Source organism: Pelophylax lessonae (assembly GCF_965119305.1).
Source record: "Pelophylax lessonae genome assembly, chromosome: 7".
Lineage (NCBI taxonomy): Eukaryota > Metazoa > Chordata > Amphibia > Anura > Ranidae > Pelophylax > Pelophylax lessonae.
The window spans coordinates 93,477,353-93,500,210 of record NC_138774.1 but is presented as its reverse complement, the minus strand read 5'-3'; the positions used below and the strand labels follow the sequence as shown (position 1 = coordinate 93,500,210).

Genomic DNA, 22,858 nt, shown 5'->3' with positions numbered 1-22,858 from the left:
AGAAGGAAGGAAGCGCGCCTTTGAAATTTGGCGCGTTTTCCATACCAAGCACACACCTCCTCGTCGTAACCCCGCCCACTCCCACGCTAACCCTATGCAAGTAGCAGGCGACCAACCACTCCCATTAAACTGTGATTGGACTAAAGAACCGCGGCCTTCCCTTAGCCCGGCACACTGAGGCGGGGCTACGGCCTAATTTTACATGCCGCTGTGATTGGCTAGTCTTGCCTTGCCTGCCCTGATTGGCTGGATTAGTTAGGTCACGCCTTTTGTTTGCTCAGCAATTGCGCGACTCTGCTGACACGTAAGGTTAAATAAACTTTATTGACACGAGCAGAGAACTCAGCGTTGTTAGCCTGAGGATTTGGTTGCTAAGGGACGTGTGCAGTTCCCGGGCTTATAGGCCGCCTGTGTACTGTACTGGAGGGAGGGAGGGATAGAGAGGACAGGGTAACTGTATGTGCAGAGAGGAGGGCACATGGAAGGTAAGAGCCAGCAGCACCTTCATTATTGTCACTGACTTCGAGGGTGGAATAACATAGGCTAGCTTTGGAAGTTGGAGCAGTTGCTATTGGCAACCTATTCTTGGAATACTCTACTAGGTTGCTATGGACAACAGATCCCTGTGGCATGGCTGTGCACAGTCCTGGGGATGGGAAAAGTGCAATTTACTATAGTGATGTGTAGGATGGTTGCTATGGGTTACTTCACTGCTTTACAGAGACATGAGGATTTACTAAAACTGGAGAGTGCAAATCCGGTGCAGCTCTGCATAGAAACCAATCCGCTTCCAAGTTTTTATGTCCAAGCTTAATTAAAGCGGAGTTTCACCCGTTTTTTTGTGTTTTATTAAAAGTCAGCAACTACAAAAACTGTAGCTGCTGACATTTAATAAACACACACTCACCTGTACTACGGTCCAGGGATGTGACCGGGGGGAGCCTCGGTTCTCTCAGTCTTCTCCCCGCGGAGCCGGCATCTCTGGTGTGGGCACCCCGCAGTGACAGCTTGAGGCTTCACAGCCGGGTGCGCATGGGCGAGTTCAATGGGCAGGCAATCTTCTGGGACCTGTGACGTGTCCCCAGAAGATTGCAGGGTGGGAGGGGCAGAGGAGAACTTCCTATAGGCGGTCCGAGCGGAAGAGGGAGCGGGTACCTGTCAAATCTAGGTACCTGCCCCCCCCCCCCCCCCAAAAAAAAATAACATACCAAATGTGGCATGTCAGGGGGTCAGGACCACTTAAACCACCTAAATATACTGAGCCAATTCTGACACTTCTCACATACGTGTAAAAAAAGTTTTATTTTTCTTTACTAGAAAATTACTTAGATGGTGGGTGAGCAAATATTTATGTCCCACGTTTAGGCAAACCAGTCAGCATTGTAATCAACATTCAAGACCCCCCTCCCTCCCCCAAACAACCCGCGCAGCAGTTTTTAAAATGCAATTATTTTGGAAAAAAATACACTTTAATGAACTGAAAAAAATAACAATCTATACCCCAATTTTTTTTTTTTGTATAATGTGAAAGATTATGTTACACTGATACCTAACATGGCATTCTTTAAAATTGTGCGCAGTCATGGAATGGCGACAAAATAAACTACGGGACTTTAAATTATCCATAGGTGACACTTTAAAAGCCTTTGCAGGTTACCAGTTTAGATTTACAGGCGGTCACCGGGTTACAAACATCCGATTTACAAACAACTCCTACTTACAAAGGGAGGGAGACAACAGGAAGTGAGAAGAAATCTCCCCCTAGGAAGGGAAATTCACTCCTGTAAGGGCTCTTTCACGCGGTCCGCATTCCGTTGCGGACTGTGCTCTGCTCAGCGGGGATTGATCTGCCGATCCCCGCTGAGCTGGCGGATGACAGCTCCGTCTCCTTTCTGTGTGCAGAGATGGAGGTGTCAGAGCCCCGCTGCTCTCTATGGGGAATCGGATGAGAGCGGACCGCCTGTCTGCTCTCATCCAATCCGATCCCCAGGATGGATGGAAAATGGGGTTTCCATCCGTCCGGATTTCACAGACAGGATCGGATGCGGATGTCAGCAGACATGTCACCGCTGACATCCGCTGCTCCATAGGGCTGAATGGGGCATCCGATCAGATCCGCCTAAAAACCTGACAGGCGGATCTGATCGGAACGCCCGTGTGAAAGAGCCCTAAGAGTTCTCATGTGGAAAAAGGTGTCTCCGCTGAAGCTTTATCACCAATCCTTGTTTCTACAAAAAACAAAAATTTTCAAAATCCAATTGTCATTGGGACATAAAATGGGGTGACATCTTCTTAACAGAGGCACAGACCACAAAAAAAAAGGTCACAGGGGTGTCAAACCTTCCCCATGCTATCCCAAAAACTTATAAATGTTGTTTTTGGCTGGAGCTACACTTAAAAAAATGTACCTGTTCTGACTTACAAACAAATTCAACTTAAAGCGGAGTTCCGGGCACAGAAGTCATTTTTCAATGAACATACCCCCGGGACAGTCAGGGCTAGCACATTCCACAATGGCTAGCCTCTGATCTGTCCCGGTTCGCACTTACCTTTTAGAAGAAATACTTACTTATAAAATTTCTTCCACAGCGTTTCCATCTCTCTTGTGGGCAGCTGAAGCCGGCGCGGTCCTCTTCTGCGTCTTCTTCTCCCAGAATGCGCCTGCACCGGCCCCTCTCGTCACTTCCGGGGCGGTGCCACATTCCTAAACAGCTTCTGGGCATGCCCAGAAGCTGTTAAGCAGGGGAATGCGGCGTCGCCCGGAAGTGACGAGCGGGGCCGGTGCCGTCGCATTGATTCCTGGGAGCGATGACGTTCAGCTCCCAGGAATCATAGCGAGACAGGAAGTGACGGGTGAGCCACGGTGCTGAGGGAGGAAGTACCCTGAGGTGAGTATTTACGATCTTCAATTACAAGGTGAGTTTTAAAAAAAAAAAAAAAAAAAAAAAAAAAAAAAAGCTAACTATCCAATTCCTTTTCAGGTGATGTCGAACTAGCGGACGGGCACAAAAAAAAAAATATCGATTTTGTGCCCGGAACTCCGCTTTTAGAACAAACCTACAGTTCCTATCTTGTTTGTAACCCAGGGACCGCCTGTATACAGGAGGTCTGGTGCTAAAATAATTTATCTCGCTCTAATATTCGCTGCGATGCCTCACATGTGTTTCTATCACTGTTTACATATCTGTGCGGGACTGACGTGTGCATTTGTCACTGCATGTGAGCACAGAGTGACAGGGGCGCTTCTTCTTTGTTTTTTTTGTATTTTTTGATTTCTTCTTTATTTTTACAGTTTAAAAAAAAATAAATATGATCACTTTTATTGCTGTCAAAATGAATGTAAACATCCCTTTTGATAGTGCTGACAGGTATGTTTATGGAGAGACTTTGTAGGGGGGGGGGGGTGTCTATTACCCCCATCACTCCTTTGGGCTCTAATCAGACACAGATCAGTCTGATCACTGCTTCACTTTGCTATGCAACCAGTATATAAAGAGCTGGAACCCAGAAGTGACAAAATTAGTCCTCACTTGCAAGTTCTGATTTTACACAGTGGGAGGAACAGCTTCAGTTCCTCTCACTGTGAGACCAGACCTGGATGCTACCAGCTGCATCATTACAGGGCTTATCGATCGCTTGGCAATGGCGGGAGTGGGATGGGACCCCCTTCCGTCACCTGTAAAAGTATTCCAGTGACTGCTTAGCCGCTTGGAGTACTTCTTACCTTAAAGAAAATCGTTGACTGTAAAAAAAATGAAACTGGGATCATGGTTGTAGTCTCAACCATGATCTGGTATGACCGCTTCCCTACCACGAGGTGTATATATACTGTGGCGGGTAGGGAAGCGGTTAAACAAGCTGAAGTTAGAAGCTGATTGGCTATCATGCGCAGCTGCTTAAGATTTTGCACTCTTCAGTTTTAGTAAATCTACCCCATGGTATCTAAGCTCAAAACAAAATTTTTAGATATGCCACTTACTAGCCCTTGGGCGCTATTCACATCTGCATGCTATGTTTATGCACGTTCACGTTTTTTGAGTGACAGCATAGGGCAGCTCGGTAACTTAAATGATCTGCCCTATGCGTTCCAAAGGAGCTCCTGCACCTTTTTTTGGGTGCTGAGCCTTGCACGTTTTTTGTTACTGCACATTTTGGTGAGACAAAACGCGTGTCTGATAACTGCATTTGGAGTTCTAATAAAAAATGATGGCACTGCAAGCACAATGCACGTTTTCGGAATGCATCAGGTGTGAATGGGGCCTTAGGGCTGGTTCATATTGGAACATGCGCATTCTGGTTTTCACAGCCCTTTTATTTCAATGGGCTGCCAAGTGCACAGCAACAAGCAACAAGTAGTACAGGAGCTACTTTTATAAATTGTGCTGCACCAAACTGCGGAGAACTGCAGAACCATGCAGTTAAAAATAGGATTTCACACATGCAGAAGTGCGCCACTTTTTCTGACGCATGGAGGTGCCATTAGGAGACAGATTTAACAAAATGCCTTTAGCCAGGGTTCACACTATTGCCATGTGGGCACCAGCCCGATTCTAGTGTGGGTTCCTGCATTGCCTATCCCTCGCAGTCAGTTCACACTGCCCTCTGCGAACCGCTGCGGGTGTCAATACAATGTAAATGACACCCCCAGATTGGTTCGCAGATAGAACTGTGTATTTGGACAAGAATCGGATCGCATGGGTGTGACCAGCCATGCAATCCGATTCCAGTGCAGGATAAAATTCCTGCAGCATTTTCATGCAAGTTCAGCCATACAAACTGTTTTTCTGAATTCGCATCTCACAGACATTGCATGTGATTTGCACCACATTGCTGTGCAGATCACATGCGATGTCTGTGTTTGCAATAGTGTGAACCCAGGCTTAAGGTCATGTTTAATTGACCAATAGGGACCAAAAAGGAGCAGTTCATTGTTCAGGTTTATATACACTGTGTGGCTGGGCATATACGTCCTTTCCTAACCAATGATACCACAAAGCTTCTAATCCACTCCCTGGTCATCTCTCGTCTCGATTACTGCAACTCCCTTCTCATTGGCTTACCCTTAAAAAGACTATCCCCCCTTCAGTCCATCATGAACGCTGCTGCCAGGCTCATCCACCTTGCAAACCGCTCTGTGTCTGCTACCCCTCTTTGCCAATCCCTCCATTGGCTGCCACTCAACCAACAAATGATCATGTTACTAACCATAACTTACAAAGCCATCCATAACTTGGCGCCCAGCTACATCACTAATCTGGTCTCAAAATACCAACCAAACGTTCTCTTCGTTCCTCCCAGGACCTCCTGCTCTCTAACTCCCTTGTAACCACTTCCCATTCTCACCTCCAGGACTTCTCCCATCCTCTGGAATGCTCTACCCCCATCTGTCCGACTATCTCCTACTTTGTCTACTTTCAGACGATCCCTGAAAACGCATCTCTTCAGAGAGACCTAACAACTGTACTTTTATTTTCTCCATCAGCCCATCCCCCACAGTTATTACCTCTTGTATCTCTTGACCCTCCCTCTTATATTGTAAGCTCTAACGAGCAGAACCCTCTGATTCCTCCTGTATTAAAGTGTATTGTATTTGTACTATCTACCCTCAAGTTGTAAAGCGCTGCGTAAACTGTCGGCGCTATATAAATCCTATATAATAAAATAATAATACTGCAGACTTTGCTTAAGTGATGAACACCCAGGATTGCCCCACGATTAATTGTTAGTGATGGCTGCATTTAAAGCGGAGTTCCATCCAAAAGTGGAACTTCCGCTTTAGGTAGTCCTAACCCCTGGACATTCCACATTTGGCATGTCATTTTTTTGGGGGGGGAGCGGGTACCTAGTTTTGACAGGTACCCGCTCCCACTTCTGCTCAGAGCACTGCGGCGCCATGAGCGGAAGTTCTCCTCTCCCCCTCCCTCCCTGCAATCTTCTGGGACATGTCAGAGGTCCCAGAAGATTGCCGGCCAATCAAGATGCGCAGCGCAACTCGCGCATGCGCAGTTCGTACCCGGCTGTGGAGCCGAAAACCTGTCCCCACACCAGTGATGCCAGCGCTGCCGAGACCAGAGGGAGGGGATCGAGGCTTCGGGCGGCCACATCGCTGGACCGTGGGACAGGTGAGTGTGTGTTTATTAAAAAGTCAGCAGCTACACCGTTTGTAGCTGCTGACTTTTAATAAACACAGAAAAGGCTGGAACTCCGCTTTAAGGAAAATGGAGAATGTAGAAGCAATAAATCCCCTATCAAAAAAACAATGCTCCACACTTGGATCACCGCAACTCTAACTATGTATACCTGGCCTCGGGGCCTATTTACGCCTACGAACACATATAGGTGTAAATTGCCCATGAAATTCTCCTGTAGAAGAACACCAAACTGCAGCACATAGATGTTAACCAACCGTATAGTAAAGAATGGGATTTGTACTTAAAATGCAGTAAAATGTTTGTGTTTTACTACAGGAAAACAGACAAGTGTGACTAGGCTCCTAATGTTTTCATAGATCAGCCCCTTGTTGATTACAAATGACGCATCTATCAACAAGCTGTTACTCTTAGAGCCGGTTCACATTGAGGCGACACGACTTCGGGGGGCGACCTGTGAAGTCGCGTGCACCGCGACTTCGGCGCGACTTGCAGGGACTTCACATAATGGAAGTCTATGCAAGTCGCTCCCAGGTCGCTCCAAAGTAGTACAGGACCCTTTTTCTAAGTCGGAGCGACTTGTGTCGCTCATATTAGAACGGGTCCTGTACTACTCAACGGACCGCGACCGACCGCGACTTGTCAGGCTGACAAGTCACGCTAGTCTGAATGGGCTCTTATGTTACTAAATGTATTAGGTTGAACTGAAGGAAAAGCTTGTTTTTATTCTTTATACAGTAATGGAGGGTTATAACCTGTCAGTTTTTTTTGGTGCCATCTGTTTCCCATAGGGGAAATTTTACTTGCCTTCCTATCCCATAGCCAAACGGGAATAAAAATCCTTCAAAATGAGGGAATCCCTGGTTGTCCCCATTCAAACATTTTCCCTCTATGCCTTTTGTGCTGAAAACCCAAAATTTGGGATAATTATTTTCACTCTCAATGATGATGGTAAACATGACAAATAGAGAGGGTGAATCTCCCTAACGGGGGCACAGACCGCAATAACAAACTCACGGGGGGTCTAATCCCTCTCCACTGTCTAAAACAAAAAAAACAAAAAAAAAAAGTTTTGCCTTTAGCTATACTTTAACTAAAGGCAAACTTGCCACTGTATGGATGATTTTGTTTTCTTTTTTTTTGTATGAAAATGTGCATATGCACTGCTTTGGGCTCTCTTCTCACCTGTCTAGTGTGTTTTAAGGCCCTGCTCTGGAAAATATTTTACCCCATACCCCCCCCCCCCATCTTAATGCTGAAATAAAAAAATCCCTATATAAAAGCCCTTTTTTTTTTTCTTACCTTGAGCCATACTCTCATGATGCCACAGCCCTAAGTTGTCTTCTCTCCTGTGTACTTCCTACTTTGGTTCTCTTATTCGGGTGTACACTACATGACAATACCTATTGGATGAAAAATTGGAGATGGATCTTTTAATTTTAACAAAGGGCATGACACTTCACTGGGTTTCCAGCGGAGTGTTGTAGTGCGATTGAAACGCATGCACTGAGACATGCAAATTAGAGAAGTAGTATATTTGAATTAAAAAAATATATATATATAATCTCTATATCTACACCAGTTTTAAAATCTTAGTGATTGACTCGACAGTTGTTAGGTGATATTACTGTTTGTTAAATGAGTAGGACAACAATTATATTTAATACAAGATGTATCATACATTGTTTCCGATGCTTCTCCAAGCAGCTTCTTATATGTTTCTTTCCAGCATCATATGGAACTGATGGCTGTATTGCCTGTTGCTGAAAACCAATTCTTACTAAGTCTATCTGTTGTGTTGAAGAGTAATGGAGAAGAGAGGGCTTAATCCGGCTTCTTTGTTCTTGCCTCCCACAGGGATGGGTAAGTGAGGAAAGCCTAACCATCATTAATGGGTTAGAAATCACTTTCCATCTGTTAAACCGGTTATCTTTTGGATGTTGCTGATGCTTGCATTTCAGAAAATATTTCAACTTTTACATTTTTTTTTTTTTTTTTAAACCTTAGTAATGTAAAATTTTCTTTTCCAGGTCCTACAGGGCTAATCCCTCCTTCACATTTTGAAACGCGTAGACCGGTGACAGCTCCTCTCCCTTTAGCACCCAGTCCGGCGCCACCCCCTGATTCCCAGCCCTGGGAAGAGCTGAAAAAAGAGTTGGAAAAACTGAAACATGAAAATGAGGCACTAAAGATACTGCAAGACAGAAGAGATGGACCACGGGCCCGGTATGACTGATTTATTGTTAAAATATCTTTCCTTAGTTCATCGTTAATGGGAACTCCAGGGAAAACAAAAATGAACCCATGCTCTGGGTCCTTTTTTGCACTGCAATGGTTTAATGCTTGTTTTGTCTAGGGATACAGGTATGAGCAGAAATAATTACCCTATTTCTCGCTCTGGCAGGCTTCTTACCCACTGCACTCGGCCCCCAAAGCCACTTTTCTCTGCTGCTTAACTGGATGTAGTAGGGATGCACTGATGCCTGTTTTTTTAAGAGCGAGTACCAGTACTGATACTTGTGCTCAAGTACTCGCCGATACCATACGGTGCAAATGAATGGGCTCAAATCGCACTGCAAAAAAATGCAGTGCAATTCCTGTCCGAATCACATGTGGTTTCCCGCACTACAAGAGAGGGAGGGGGAGAGAGAGGCATCAAGCCGCTAATAGTGTAGCAATGTTTATTCAATAAAAGAGTTAAAAATGAAACAGTATTTCATTCACAGACATCCCTGGTGACAGGCGTAAAACAAGCTCAGTGTGGAGCCCACAGTCCAAAGTTCAGTCCCCACTAGAATCGCTAGAGAAAGTTCTGTGAAGCTCAAGCAGGAATCCAGAAAATTCACAGGGAGATGCCGCAGGAGACTCAATCTGCCAGAGGAACTGTCAGATGTCCAGAATGCTGTGGCCAGTCAGAAGGCTGATGGAGGCATGATTTCACATGTGCCCACTAATTTTGTATGGGCTCAAATCGCTCCGCGAAGGTATCGGTTTTAGGTATTGGACACTATATGCTTTGTATCGGCACCGATACTGGTGCAACCCTAGGTTACAACTTCTCTGTCATCATCAGGTAGGGTTGGCAGGGGCCCTGCCCACATCCCAGAGCAGTAGAAAGCAGGGAAGAGCATTGGCTGCTGGGGGGAAAGGTAAGTATTTCTGCTTATTTCTCTACTTCTAGACAAAACAAGCATTTATCCCTTGCAGTGCGGAGGGGGCCTACTACAAGGGTTCATTTTTGTTTTTTTCCTGTATTTCCCCTTGACATCCGTCATGAGAGGATTCTGTAAGCTGCCATTTCTGACAGCTTTCAACTGTTTGTTGCTTAGTTAAATGACTGCTGTGGGAGCCAATGGCGCTGTTGCTGTGTCTCAGCCAATTTAGGAGGGAAAGTCCCCCACGGCCGAGGGACTCATGGACAGGGATGGGGCTTGGGTATGTGTTAGGGGGTGCTGGGAGGCAGCTGCACACAGAAGGCTTTTTTTATCTTAATGCAAAGAATGCATTAAGATAAAAAAAAAAAACCCTCTAACTTTATAACTACTTTAACCGGTTGCCGACCGCCGCACGACTATATACTGCGGCGGTCAGCCCTGGCCAGGCAGAGTGACGTATCGGTACGTCACTCGCCTGTCACTGACTTGCGAGCCTATCGCGGGCGGGCGCGCGCCCGCCGAGGCGCGCGCCCGCCGCGGCTCGTTCACAGGCAAGTCAGTGCGTGTGACCGGCGGACTCGATGTCCGCCAGTCACACTGCGATCGCTCCTGTGAAGGGAGAAAGACAGAGCAGCTTGTGTAAACAAGCTGCCTGTCAGTTCTCCCTGTGTAAAAGTAAAGATCTGTCCGTTCTACTATGTAGAACGGTTGATCTTTGCTTTTACACCAATAGGAATGTCCCTACACAGTAGAAAGCACGCCCCTAGGACACACTTAACCCCTCCCTGTCCAATAAAGTTAACCCCTTCCCTGCCAGTGTCATTTTTGCAGTAACAGTGCATATGTATAGCACTGATTACTGCAGTAATGTCACTGGTAACCCCAAAAGTGTCAAAAATGTCAGTCAAGGGTCCGATCTGTCCGCCGCAATGTCGCAGTACCGAAAAAAAAATCGCAGATCGCCGCCATTACGCGTTAAAAAAAAAAACACCAAAAATGACAAAAATCTTTCTCTTTGTTAGTAAACGCGATAACTTTTGCGCAAACCAATCAAAATACGCTTTTTGCGATTTTTTTTTTTACCAAACATAGGTAGCATAAAACAAATTGGCCGAAAAATGTTAAAAAATTTTGATTTTTACTTTTTTTTTTTGGGGAATTTCATATAAAAAAATGTGAAAAATATTGTTATTTTTGCAAAATTTACGCTCTTTTTTTGTTTATAGCGCGTGATCAAAAAATCGCACAGGTGATCAAATACCACCAAAAGAAAGCTCTGTTTGTGGGAAAAAAAGGACGTCAAATTCGTTTAGGTACAGCGTCGCACGACCGCGCAATTGTCCGTTAAAGTCACGCAGTAAAAAATCGCAAAAAACCCCTGGTCCTTTAGCAGCCAAATCCTCCGGGGCTTAAGTGGTTAAAGCTGAATTGGATTTGGACCAATGTAAGTATGTATATGCCATACCTGTGGGATCCCCCTTGAAGCTGGAAATCACTGGAGCGGGCACTGCTAGTTCAGTGATTGCTTCTAACCTCCAGGTTCAGTGTAGAATGGCTGTCCTGCTGCTTACTGAATACAGGAGAAATCCCACTCGGCACAGGTGACATTCAGAGAATACTTTTTTCATATTCTTAATGAACAGGGATGAGCTAAGGCACACAAGTTATCCCACCAAGAAGCTGTAAAAAATGGACAGCAAATCGTAGGCGGGGAAGACATATATAGATGCCCTTTGTATATGTGCAGTTGCAGAGGATTGCCTCCACCTTTTTATGATTGGTTGTCTGAATTGACCGCTTCCTGCCCCATGTCCGAACTCACCTTAGCTCATCCCTCTTAAAGTAGACCTCTAGGTTTTATTGAAGTTTATATAGTTCATTTGGACCAAACTAATCCAGACCAACTATTTACTGCACTAACAGATACAGAGGCTGTGTGCATTTATGTAAACTGCAAGTAGCCTCAACTACGTACCGTATGCAGTGCAGTGTTCTTGCAGCGGGATATGAACTTCCTGCCCCGCTCCCAGAACAAAAATAGGTTGGGCTAACGCTGATGAGCCATTCACTGGGAGATTTGTATTCTATTAACCACCTCAATCCTGGGCACTTTAAACGCTTTCCTTCCCAGACCAATTTTCAGCTTTCAGTGCTCTCACACTTTGAATGACAATTCCTCAGTGATGCTACACTGTACCCAAATTAATTTTTAATCATTTTGTTCACACAAATAGAGCTTTCTTTTGGCGGTATTCATTTGCCACTGGGTTTTATATTTTTTGCGATGTAAGCGAAAAAAGAGCAACATTTTTGAAAATAAACAATATTTTCTACTTTCTGTTTTAAAAGAAATCCAATAAAATCAAATTTCATCAAAAATTTAGGCCAGAATATATTCTGCTACATGTCTTTTGGTAAAAAAAAGTCCTGATAAGTGTATGATGATAGGTTTGTGTGAATGTTTTATAGAGCCTACAAGCTAGCCTACGTATCATTGAAAATGTATCATTCCTGATGTACGAACTACCTATCTCATTTCTTGAGGCCCTAAAATGCCAGGACAGTACACATACCACCAAAATGACCCCTTTTTGTAAAGAGGACAGTCCAGTGTATTTAGTAAGAGGCATAGTGAGTTTTTTTGAAGTTGCGTTTTTTTGCCCACAATAGTCTGGGTAATGAAGAATATAATATTTTATTTATTTTTTTTCCCACATATTTGTCCTATTAAGTTATTTCTTACACATTGCATAGATAAACTTGCAATTGCACCCCAAAAAATATTCTGCTACTCCTTTTGTGTATTGCAATACCACATGTGTGAGACTTTTCCACAGCCTGGCCACATACAGAGGCCCAACATCCAAGTAGGACCGCCAGGTATTCTAAAGGCATAAATTACAAATTTCATTTCCTGAGTACCTATCACATTTTTGAAGGCCCTGGAGCACCAGTGCAATAGAAATACCCACAAAATGACCCCATTTTGGAAAGCAAACACCCCTATGTTTTTTGTTACCGGGCGTATTTTGAACATGTCATTTTTTTCCACAAGTTTTTGGAAAATGTGGAAAATCGTATTTTTTTAGTTGTTAGTTTATAAGATATTTCTAACACCTAGCATGTACATAGCAAAAATTACAACCCAAAATACATTCTGCTACTGGTCCTGAGTATGGCGATGCCACATGTGAAACTTTTCCACAGCCTGGCCACACACCGAGGCCCAACATCCAAGTAGGGCGTTCTAGGAGCATAAATTACACATTTTTATTTCCTGAATACCTATCACATTTTTGAAGACCCTGGATAATTTTTTAGCCATGTGGACATATGTGCGCAGATGATTCCTGGGACAGATGTTGATCACTAGGATGTGACAGATGTTCACTGGGACAGATTATTGTACTGGGACATATGTGTGTAGGGTGTTGGGGGACACAGTTTTGGGGACACTAGCTGGGTGATCAGTGAGTAAAAAGCAGTAAAAGTGCTGTAAACTCACTGATCCCTGGCTGACAGCCCAGATCCGCTCTCCTTTTCACTGACAGGCTCTGTTTGAGGAGAAGCACAGCAGATGGGATTACATTACATGACTGCTGTAATTGGACACAGCCGTCATGTGATCAGGAGGGCCAATCGGAGCCCTCCTGCCGAGCGGTGTTGTGCTGGGTCTGGGGGGACACAGGCACACCAGGATCGCACAGCTGCTCGATCTCCCTCCTTCCAGAAGACGTTCAGGAACGTCCACTCAGAAGGAGGAAGCGCCCACCCGGCCGTATATGTGCAGCCTCCGGGTGGGAGAAGGTTAAAGAATACAAAACTTATTCTGATTGGCTGAGGTGGAGATTGTGATGTCAAATACCCACTTCCCTGTCTAAGACCATCAGAGGAAGCTTTGTGATCAGTCAGAAAATACAAAGCGAATGTGAATGGCTGAGAAGCGCTTAGCCCAACTCAATTTTGGTACAGCTTGGTCCAAACAAGCTATTTAAACTTTACTAAAACCTATAGATCAACTTTATAATGAAGTGTTCTCTGGACAAGAAGATTGTGAACTCATCACCCTGCCTCTCCGCCTTGTCCAATCTGAGAATGCTTTGCAGTTATTAAAAACTGCAAAGTGTTCCCTGAATGGCGCCTGTGCTGAGTGAGTGAAGTCCTGTGTTTTACATTGCAGCAAGACAGCCGCTGGGCATGGGACCTGGAAACTAGTGGAGATCACTGAAGTAGCGGTGCCTTCTGTGTTAATTTCCAGCCTTGAGGTGGATTCCACAGGTATGACACATTCATACTTCTATTGGTCCAAACTGGACCAGTGTAAGTATGTAAAAATTGCCATATCTAGAATTCACCTTTTTTAATGTTATATTTTAGATCTTTATCTGGAGGTCAAGAAAAGAGTCACTGAAATCACAGAATAAAACCAGTTATTTAACTTTTTTTTTTTTATTGCAAAGGGAAAGCAGTTTATAGGTGTTCCAAGACCTGACACTCTTGTCTCTGGCAATCCTCTCCTCTTCATTGTACCTATTGGCAGCATAGCAAATAGAGATGCACTGAAATTTCGGTGGCCAAAACATATTGATGGAAAATTGTGTTTTCAGCATTTTTCCGAAAGGGAAAAAAGTGCAGATTAATGGCCGTTGGTGGCAGGAGTTCACAGCGACGATGCCTGGGTTGCGCATGCCCAGTGGCAACGCTGCTGGGGTACGTCACTTGCCGTGCAGCCAGTGTGCACCTTCCCTGTGGTTGGGACTTCGGAGTCAAGAGCATACATGGCTTCATGGGAGAGCAGGCTCCGTCCCTCCTGGATGGATGTAGCTACCATTTTTATTCTAAAGGTGAGTATTGCCACTGGAGATCATTCCAACTGCTCCACCCAAAAGGGGAAGCTCTGCCTGTTCAAACCCCCCCCCCCCTCCCCGCTGCCAAATTTGGCACCTCTTCAGGTGGGGGAGTGGGTACCTGGTTTTGACAGGTACCCGCTCCAACTTCCGGGGTGACTTCGCCGCAGTATTCACAAAGCTCAGCACGCTTCGCGCATGCACAGTAGGGGGCTGGCTGTGAAGCCCCGAAAGCAAATTTAAAAATTGGCTGGGGTGAAGACACTGCTGGATTCGTGGACAGGTAAATGTCCTAATATTAAAAGTCAGCAGCTACAGCATTCATGGGAGAGCAGTCTCTGTCCCTCCTGGATGGATGTGGCTACTATTTTCATTCTAAAGGTTAGCCACATACATATATACAGTATCACACAAAAGTGAGTACACCCCTTACATTTTTGTAAATATTTTCATGTGACAACACTGCAGAAATGACACTTTGCTACAATGTAGTGAGTAATGAGTGTACAGCTTGCACAACAGTGTAAATTTGCTGTCCCCTCACAATAACTCGACACACAGCAAACAATGTCTACACCCCTGGCAAAAAAAGTGAGTACACTCCTAAGTGAAAATGTCCAATTTGGGCCCAATTAGCCATTTTTCCTTCCCCGGTGTCTTGCGACTCATTAGTGTTACAAGGTCTCAGGTGTGAATGGGGAGCAGGTGTGTTAAATTTGGTGTTCTCACTCTCTCATACTGGTCACTGGAAGTTCAACATGGTACCTCGTGGCAGAGAACTCTCTGAGGATCTGAAAAAAAATAATTGTTGCTCTACATAAAGATTGCCTAGGCTATAAGAAGATTGCAAAGACTCTGATACTAAGCTGCAGCACGGTGGCCAAGACCATACATCGGTTTTAACAGGACAGGTTCCACTCAGAACAAGCCTCACCACGGTCGACCAAAGAAGTTGAGTGCACGTGCTCAGCGTCCTATCCAGAGGTTGTCTTTGGGAAATAGACATATGAGCATTGCTGCAGAGGTTGAAGGGGTGGGGGCAGCCTGTCAGTGCTCAGACCATAAGCCGCACACTGCATCAAATTGGTCTGTATGGCTGTTGATGCACAAGAAAGACAATTAGACTAAGGACATGGATTACTGTAACCATGTCCTGTTATCTGATGAGACCAAGATAATCGTATTCAGTTCAGATGGTGTTAAGCGTGTGTGGCTGCAACCAGGTGAGGAGTACAAAGACAAGTGTGTCTTGTCTACAGTCAAGCATGGTGGTGGGAGTGTCATGGTCTGGGGCTGCATGAGTGCTGCTGGCACTGGGGAGCTACAGTTCATTGAGAGAACCATGAATGCCAACATGTACTGTGACATGCTGAAGCAAAGCATGATCCCCCTCCCTTCGGAGACTGGGCCGCAGGGCAGTATTCAAACATAACCACTCCAAACAAACCTCCAAGATGACCACTGCCTTGCTAAAGAAGCTGAGGGTAAAGGTGATGGAATGGCCAAGCATGTCTCCAGACCTAAACCCTTTTTAGCATCTGTGGGGCATCCTCGAAACGGAAGGTGGAGGAGCACAAGGTCTCTAACATCCACCAGCTCCGTGATGTCGTCGTGGAGGAGTGGAAGAGGACTCCAGTGGCAACCTGAGAAGCGCTGGTGAACTCCATGTTCAAGAGGGTTAAGGCAGTGCTGGAAAATAATGGTGGTCCCACAAAATATTGACACATGGGCCCAATTTGGACATTTTCACTTAGGGGTGTACTCACTTTTGTTGCCAGCGGCTTAGACAATAATGGCTGTGTGTTGAGTTATTTTGGGGGGGACAGCAAATTTACACTGTTATACAAGCTTTACTAATGCATTATTACTTCAGGTGTTATCACATGAAAATATATAATAAAATATTTACAAAAATGTGAGGGGTGTACTCACTTTTGTGAGATACACCTATATATGTAGCACTACTCCCAAGGGAGCTGCTGGTTACGGGTCCCCCTGGGTTACCATTAGCAACAGTAGAACAATCTGACATTTTCCAAGTGTTTTTACCGCAGACAAGAATCAGTCCAGTTACTTTGGTTTTTATGTTTTATTAGGAACTTGGATAGGAGAAGGGATGAGTGGGATACTCCAAGTGAACAAAACTATGCACAATAGGCAGGGACGACTTGAGTAAATGCCGCCTAACGCTGAGTAACACTGAAATTGAGCTAGTCATGGCTAGGCCGCTGGTATCAGTCTGTCACTAGCTGTGACGCAGAACTGAAGTAATTCTCTGAAATAATCTGTACTCTGAAGCAACTGAACTGTACTGCTGAACAACTTCAGGGCCCTACCTGGCACCCCCTTTGTTCCTAATCCTCAGGGTTCACTACACGGCACCCCCTTTACTGTAACATTCTGAGTGAGCTGACTCTTTGATCCCCTGACTTCTCTGGAGTGGTCCCCTCTCTTAGGCAGACCCCTAGGCAGATCCCTTGGTACTCACGATACTGTTTTTCCCAAAGTCCTCTGCCCAGCAGCTCCACTGGTCAGCACACTGGATCCTCTGCAGCCCAGCTCCACTCCTGGTCCCTAGGCCGACCGCCCGGACCACCTTCCTCACTCTGCAGGAGGAGAGACAGCCGTCCACCTCCTCCTGGGACTTTGCTCCCACCAAAAGACGCCCTGTCACATGCTCCTGCCCTATTTATGGTCAATCCCAGGATGCATTGCCACATGCCCTCCCACTGGGACTGCCATGAAATAGGATGTGTCACTGGCTGGGTTTCCTCCACTGTCAAACAAGCTCCCTCATGGGATACAGTGGAGACACTCCCTCAGACTCAGTGAATCACACCTGGAAACATGTGACTGGCAAAACTAACAGATCAGCTCCCCTGATAAGCAGCAGGAGCAAAATAGATGCTTTTACCTAGCACCTGTCTAGGATGGTGCTCTACAGTGTATATATGTGTGTGTGTGTGTGTGTGTGTGTGTGTGTGTGTGTGTGTGTGTGTGTGTGTGTGTGTGTGTGTGTGTGTGTATATATAATGTATAGATGGATGGATGTGTGTGTATACAGCTTTTTTAAAAACTGTCATTTTTGGTTTTTGGCCAAGTGCATCCTGATGTTATCGGTTTCGGCACCAAAATTTTCATTCCTGTGCACCACAAAACGCAAAACATTTACAATTTCCATTTCATCATTGGAGCAAAGTGTTTTTTTGTTTTTTTTTTCCTTGGTGGAACAAAAATCAAACTTCATTTTGGATAAAAATAGCTATCAGAGTTCTTTTAAATTCAAATTTCTCATGCAAGCAGGGTATAAACAGTGACTAGAAATGTAATACAATCCTTTTACTTAGCGATAGTTGTTGTTTTGCCAGTTAAGCAATGCAATGACCCCCATGGCATGTTTACATTGGGTGCTGTAGCTACAAAACTGCTAGACAAGTTACAGATATCTTTGACAGCTGCTGTCCTTAGTTCTTCTGTTCACTGGACACTGTGAAAATTAAACATGCATAATCACACTTGTTTGATGCATTTTTGGAAAGATCCCAAATCACAAAATCATACACATGGTTTGGCTAATGATGTGTTATTGTTTTATGACAGGACCCTGGATTATCAGTCTCTTGATGCCCCACCACCTGAAACCCGGGCTCTTGAAATTATTGCCCATCAGATGAGAGAGATCCGCAAGCTGGAACTGGGGGTAGCTGATGCCCAAGAAAAGGAGGAGGCCTTACGACGGCTTTCGCAGGAACTGCAGATAATAAAGGAGGAGCGCACACAGGCTGAGCAGGCAGAGGAGAGGAGGAAGCAAGACGAAGAGAGGAGGCGGCAATCAGAAGAAGCTGCTAAAAGGAGGTGGCAGGAAGAGGCAGGTGTTGGCAGGGGCTGTGTTACTGTTCTGTAGAATATAGCATTGTACAATATGCAGAACAGGTTGCGCATGTATAGTGGGGGACAGTTTTACTAATGGTTTATAGAAGGATACAGTAGATCATGGTATTAAGCCCCAGTAGGCAGGGTGCTGGAGAACCATGAAACGGCTGACCGGATCTGTCATCCCTACATTTTTTATGACGAAGGTGTACATTTATGAAACTGAGAAGTTTTCTCTCAGTTCACTTGGCAGTTCTCAGAGAAAAATGATCTCCTCTGGCACCTCAGGTGCACTAGATGGGCAACAATGAGATGAGAATGAGGCGATACCTGGACCCTATAAAGGTTGCACAGGCAGTCCAACTCCTCCAGGATGGCACATCAGTACGTACCATTGCCAGGTTTGCTGTGTCCCCCAGCACAGTCTCAAGAGCATGGAGGAGATTGACCGGGCCATAGAAGGTCCTTAACCTATCAGCAGAACTGATATTAGTTCCTTTGTGCAAGGAGGAACGGGATGAGCACTGCCAAAGCCCTACAAAATTACCTCCAGCAGGCCACTGGTGTGTATGTCTGTGACCAAACAATCATTAAAACAGACTTCATGAGGGTGGCCTGATGGCCCAATGTCCTATAGTGGGCTCTGTGCTCACTGCCGGGCACCAGTCTGGAGAAGCCATGGAGAACGTTATGCTGCCTGTAACATTGTTCAGCATGACTGGTCTGGGGAGGCATATCCATGAAAAAACGCATAGACGTCCTACAGGCTAAGACAATGGCACCTTAACTGCCATTAGGTATCTGGATAAAACCCTTGGACCCATTGTCAAACCCTACGCTGGTGCAGTGGGTCCAGGGTTCCTCCTCGTGCACGACAATGCCTGGCCTTATGTGGCGAGAGTATGCAGGCAGTTCCTGGAGAGGGAAGGAATTGGTACCATTGAATGACCCCCACACTCACCTGATCTAAATTTTAATAGAACACCTCTGGGACATTATGTTTTGGTCTATCTGACGCCGCCAGGTTGCGCTTCAGTCTGTTCAGGAGCTTAGTGATGCCCTGGTCCAGATTTGGGAGGAAATACCCCAGGACACCATCCGTCGTCCCATCAGGAGCATGCCCTGATGTTGTCAGGCGTGCATACAAGCATGTGGGGGCCATGCAAACTACTGAGTACCATTTTGAGTTGCTGCAATTACATTTTAGTAAAATTGGCAAGCCTGCTACAACTTTTTTTTTTTTTTACTTTGATTTTTGGGGTTGTCTTTGAGTTCAGCCCTCTGTAGGTTGATAACTTTAATTTCCATCAAACGATGTGGCATCCTTTCGTTCCTAACACATTACCCAGTCCATATCAGTATATATATCCAGCATGATATTTTACCCCATTGAAATCTAATGTGTTTTCAAAGTGTTTCTTAATTTCTTTTTTTTTTTTTTTTTTTTTTGAGGTGTGTGTGTGTGTGTGTATGTGTATATATATATATATATATAATATATATATATATATATATAATATAATATAATCTCACAAAAATGAGTACACCCCTCACATTTTTTGTAAATCTTTTATTACACCTTTTCATGTTACAACACTGAAGAAATTACACTTTGCTACAATGTAAAGTAATGAGTGTACAGCTTGTATAACAGTGTAAATTTGCTGCCCCTCAAAATACCTCAACACACAGCCATTCTGTCTATGTCTAAACCGCTGGCAACAAAAGTGAGTACACCCCTAAGTGACAATGTCCAAATTGGGCCCAAAGTGTCAATATTTTGTATGGCCACCATTATTTTCCAGCACTGCCTTAACTTTCTTGGGTATGGAGTTCACCAGAGCTTCACAGGTTGCCACCGGAGTCCTCTTTCACTCCTTCATGACAATATCACGGAGCTGGTGGATGTTGGAGACCTTACGCTCCTCCAACTTCCATTTGAGGATGCCCCACAGATGCTCAATAGGGTTTAGGGCTGGAGACATTCTTGGCCAGTCCATCGCCTTTACCCTCAGTTTTTTTTTCTAGCAAGCCAGTAGTTGTCTTGGAGATGTGTTTGGGATAGTTATCATGTTGGAATACTGCCCTGCAGCCCAGTCTCTGAAGGGAGGGGATCATGCTCTGCTTCAGTATGTCACAGTACATGTTGACATTCATGGTTCCCTCAATGAACTGTAGCTCCCCAGTGCTGGAAGCACTCATGCAGCCCCAGACCATGACACTCCCACCACCATGCTTGACTGTAGGCAAGACACACTTGTCATTGTACTCCTCACCTGGTTGCCACCACACACAGTTTACACCATTTGAACAAAATAAGTTTTATCTTGGTCTCATCACACCCCACAGGACAAGGTTCCAGTAGTCCATGTCCTTACTCTGCTTGTCTTCAGCAAACTGTTTGCGGGCTTTCTTGTGCATCATCTTTAGAAGATTCTTCCTTCTGGGATGACAGCCATGCAGACCAATTTGATGCAGTTTGCGGCGTAAGGTCTGAGCACTGACAGGCTGACCCCCCCCCCACCCTTTCAACTTCTGCAGCAATGCTGGCAGCACTCATACGTCTATTCCCCAAAGAACACCTTTGGTCGACCATGGCGAGGCCTGTTATGAGTGGAACCTGTCCTGGTAAACCACTGTTTGATCTTGCATGGGGTCAGCTGGGGACAGGGCTGGAGCTGTGCAGGAAGCAGTTAAAAGGCCCCTATGTAGAGATTTTTTTTTCTGAGGGGTTAACCATGTCAGATGCTTCCCCCCCATCCTGCTTGTCAGGACAGCTCCAAGGTAAGTCAGAGCACTCTGGAGTCTCCTCTGTCTTTACCTCACTACAAACGGTTATTGATGTTTGTGTATGTCAACTGCCTGTCTCACTGGGTCCTTTGTGAAAAGGGCAAAGACCAGCAGCAAGGCATGCCATATTCCAGAATGGAAAAACCATTATGCCAAAAATGCATCAACAAAATGGTGGCCAAGGAATCACAGGGGTTCCTTAATCACTTAAAGCGGAGTTCCACTCAAGAGTGGAACTTCCGCTTTAAGTGGTGCTGACCCCCGCCATGCCACATTTGGCATGTGTTTTTTTTTTTTTTTGGGGGGGGGGGGAGCAGGTACCTAGTTTTGACAGGTACCCGCTCCCACTTCCGCTCGGGCGGCCTAGGTAGCTTGTGCGGACGTTCTCCTCTCCCCCTCCATCCCTGCAATCTCCTGGGACAGGATTTCCTGGCCAGTCACGACGCGCAGCACGACTCACGCATGTGCAGTGCGCACCATGCTGTGAAGCCGCAAGCTGTCACAGCCGAGTGCCCAAAGTAGTGATGCTGGCGCCGCGGGCAGAAGACTGGGAGAACCGAGGCTCCCCCCAGCTGCATCGCTGGACCATGGGACAGGTGAGTATGTGTTTATTAAAAGTCAGCAGCTACCGTTTTTGTATCACATAAAAATAGTGCAGCGCATAATATGATTATAAATATAATTGCATAAAATCAGAACGCATGAATCGTAAGACATGCGGGATGGACTAAATCACGGAAAAAGTCCATAAATAACACAGAAATAGCCTCCTATAGGAAGAAATTAAGCCTCTTGCGGAAAGAAATGAATCGGACTCCCATGCACTGTATCGTGTTAAGGTAAAGCCCATCCACCAAGGCACACACTGCCTCTCACCTTAATGACTCGACCCCCCCCTGAGGGTCACTAAGCCTGTATACATATCCAGAGAATGATCCACTCCCAGGGAGAAATCCCAGATAAGATCTCCAGATGTCCCGTGTAACATATAAGGGAGAGGAGAGCTCTAATGCTCTCTCTATGTTTCAAGGGGATTTTATTCTAACATAAATGATACTCGCAAACGAAGCACTGTCTCAGTGGAAATAGCAGGCAGCATACAAATCAATACGCAGAGTAGTGGTCACGGGTGACGTCAAAACTCCTCCCCCCGTACACTTTTTGTAGCTGCTGACTTTTAATAAACACAAAAGCCAGTGGAACTCTGCTTTAGGACCAGGCCTATTTCTGACAGTTGTTGTATACAAGTTAAAATCAGTATTTTTGCTAGAGAATTACTTAGAACCCCCAAACATTTATATATGACCCTAGAGAATAAAATGGAGATAGTTGCAAAACTTTGTCACACCGTATGTGTGCATCGGTCTTCCAAACACAATTTTTGGGGAAAAAATACACTTTTTTGATTTAAAAAATAAGAAAACAGTTAAGTTAGCCCAATTTTTTTCTTCAATGTGAAAGATAATGTTACGCCGAGTAAATTGATACCCAACATGTCATGCTTCAAAATTACGCACGCTCGTGGAATGGCGACACACATTGGTTCTTAAAATCTCCATAGGAGACGCTTTAAAAAATCTACAGGTTACCAGTTTACAGTTAGAGAAGCCTAAGGCTAGAATTATTGCTCTCGCCCTAACGATCGTGGCGATACCCCAGGTGTGGTTTGAACACCATTTACATATGTGGGCACGACTTGCGTATGCGTTCGCTTCTGTGCATGAGCTCGGAGGGACGGGGTGCTTTAAATTTGTATATACTGTATTTATTTTTTCTTATTTATTTTACCTTTTTTATTGTTACACTGTCCCTGGTTTTGTTTTTTTTTTGTTTTTTTAATTATGATCGCTTTTATTACTATTACAAGGATTGTAAACCTCCCCTGTAATAGAAATAAGCAGGACAGGTCCTCTTTAATGTGAGATCCGGGGTCAAAAGACCTCAGATCTCACATCTACCCGTAAAAAGCAAAAAAAAAAAAAAATAATAATTTTTTTCAGCAAGAATCAAAATGGGCCCTTTAAGGTCGATGGGAGGAAGCGAT

At 45.0% G+C, this 22,858-nt stretch overlaps 1 protein-coding gene across 1 annotated transcript in view; it reads left to right on the top strand.

Moving 5' to 3' along the window:
* Positions 1-377: 377 nt before the first annotated feature.
* Positions 378-22,858, top strand: part of LOC309560653 (coiled-coil alpha-helical rod protein 1-like) — a 75,219-nt gene continuing 52,738 nt past the window's right edge. Inside the window, exons 1-4 of the mRNA XM_082264274.1 lie at positions 378-485; positions 7,879-8,012; positions 8,180-8,375; positions 17,752-18,019. Of these exons, the coding sequence (XP_082120400.1) occupies positions 7,958-8,012; positions 8,180-8,375; positions 17,752-18,019 (519 nt within the window). The 5' untranslated portion in view covers positions 378-485; positions 7,879-7,957. The remainder of the gene's footprint in view (positions 486-7,878; positions 8,013-8,179; positions 8,376-17,751; positions 18,020-22,858) is intronic.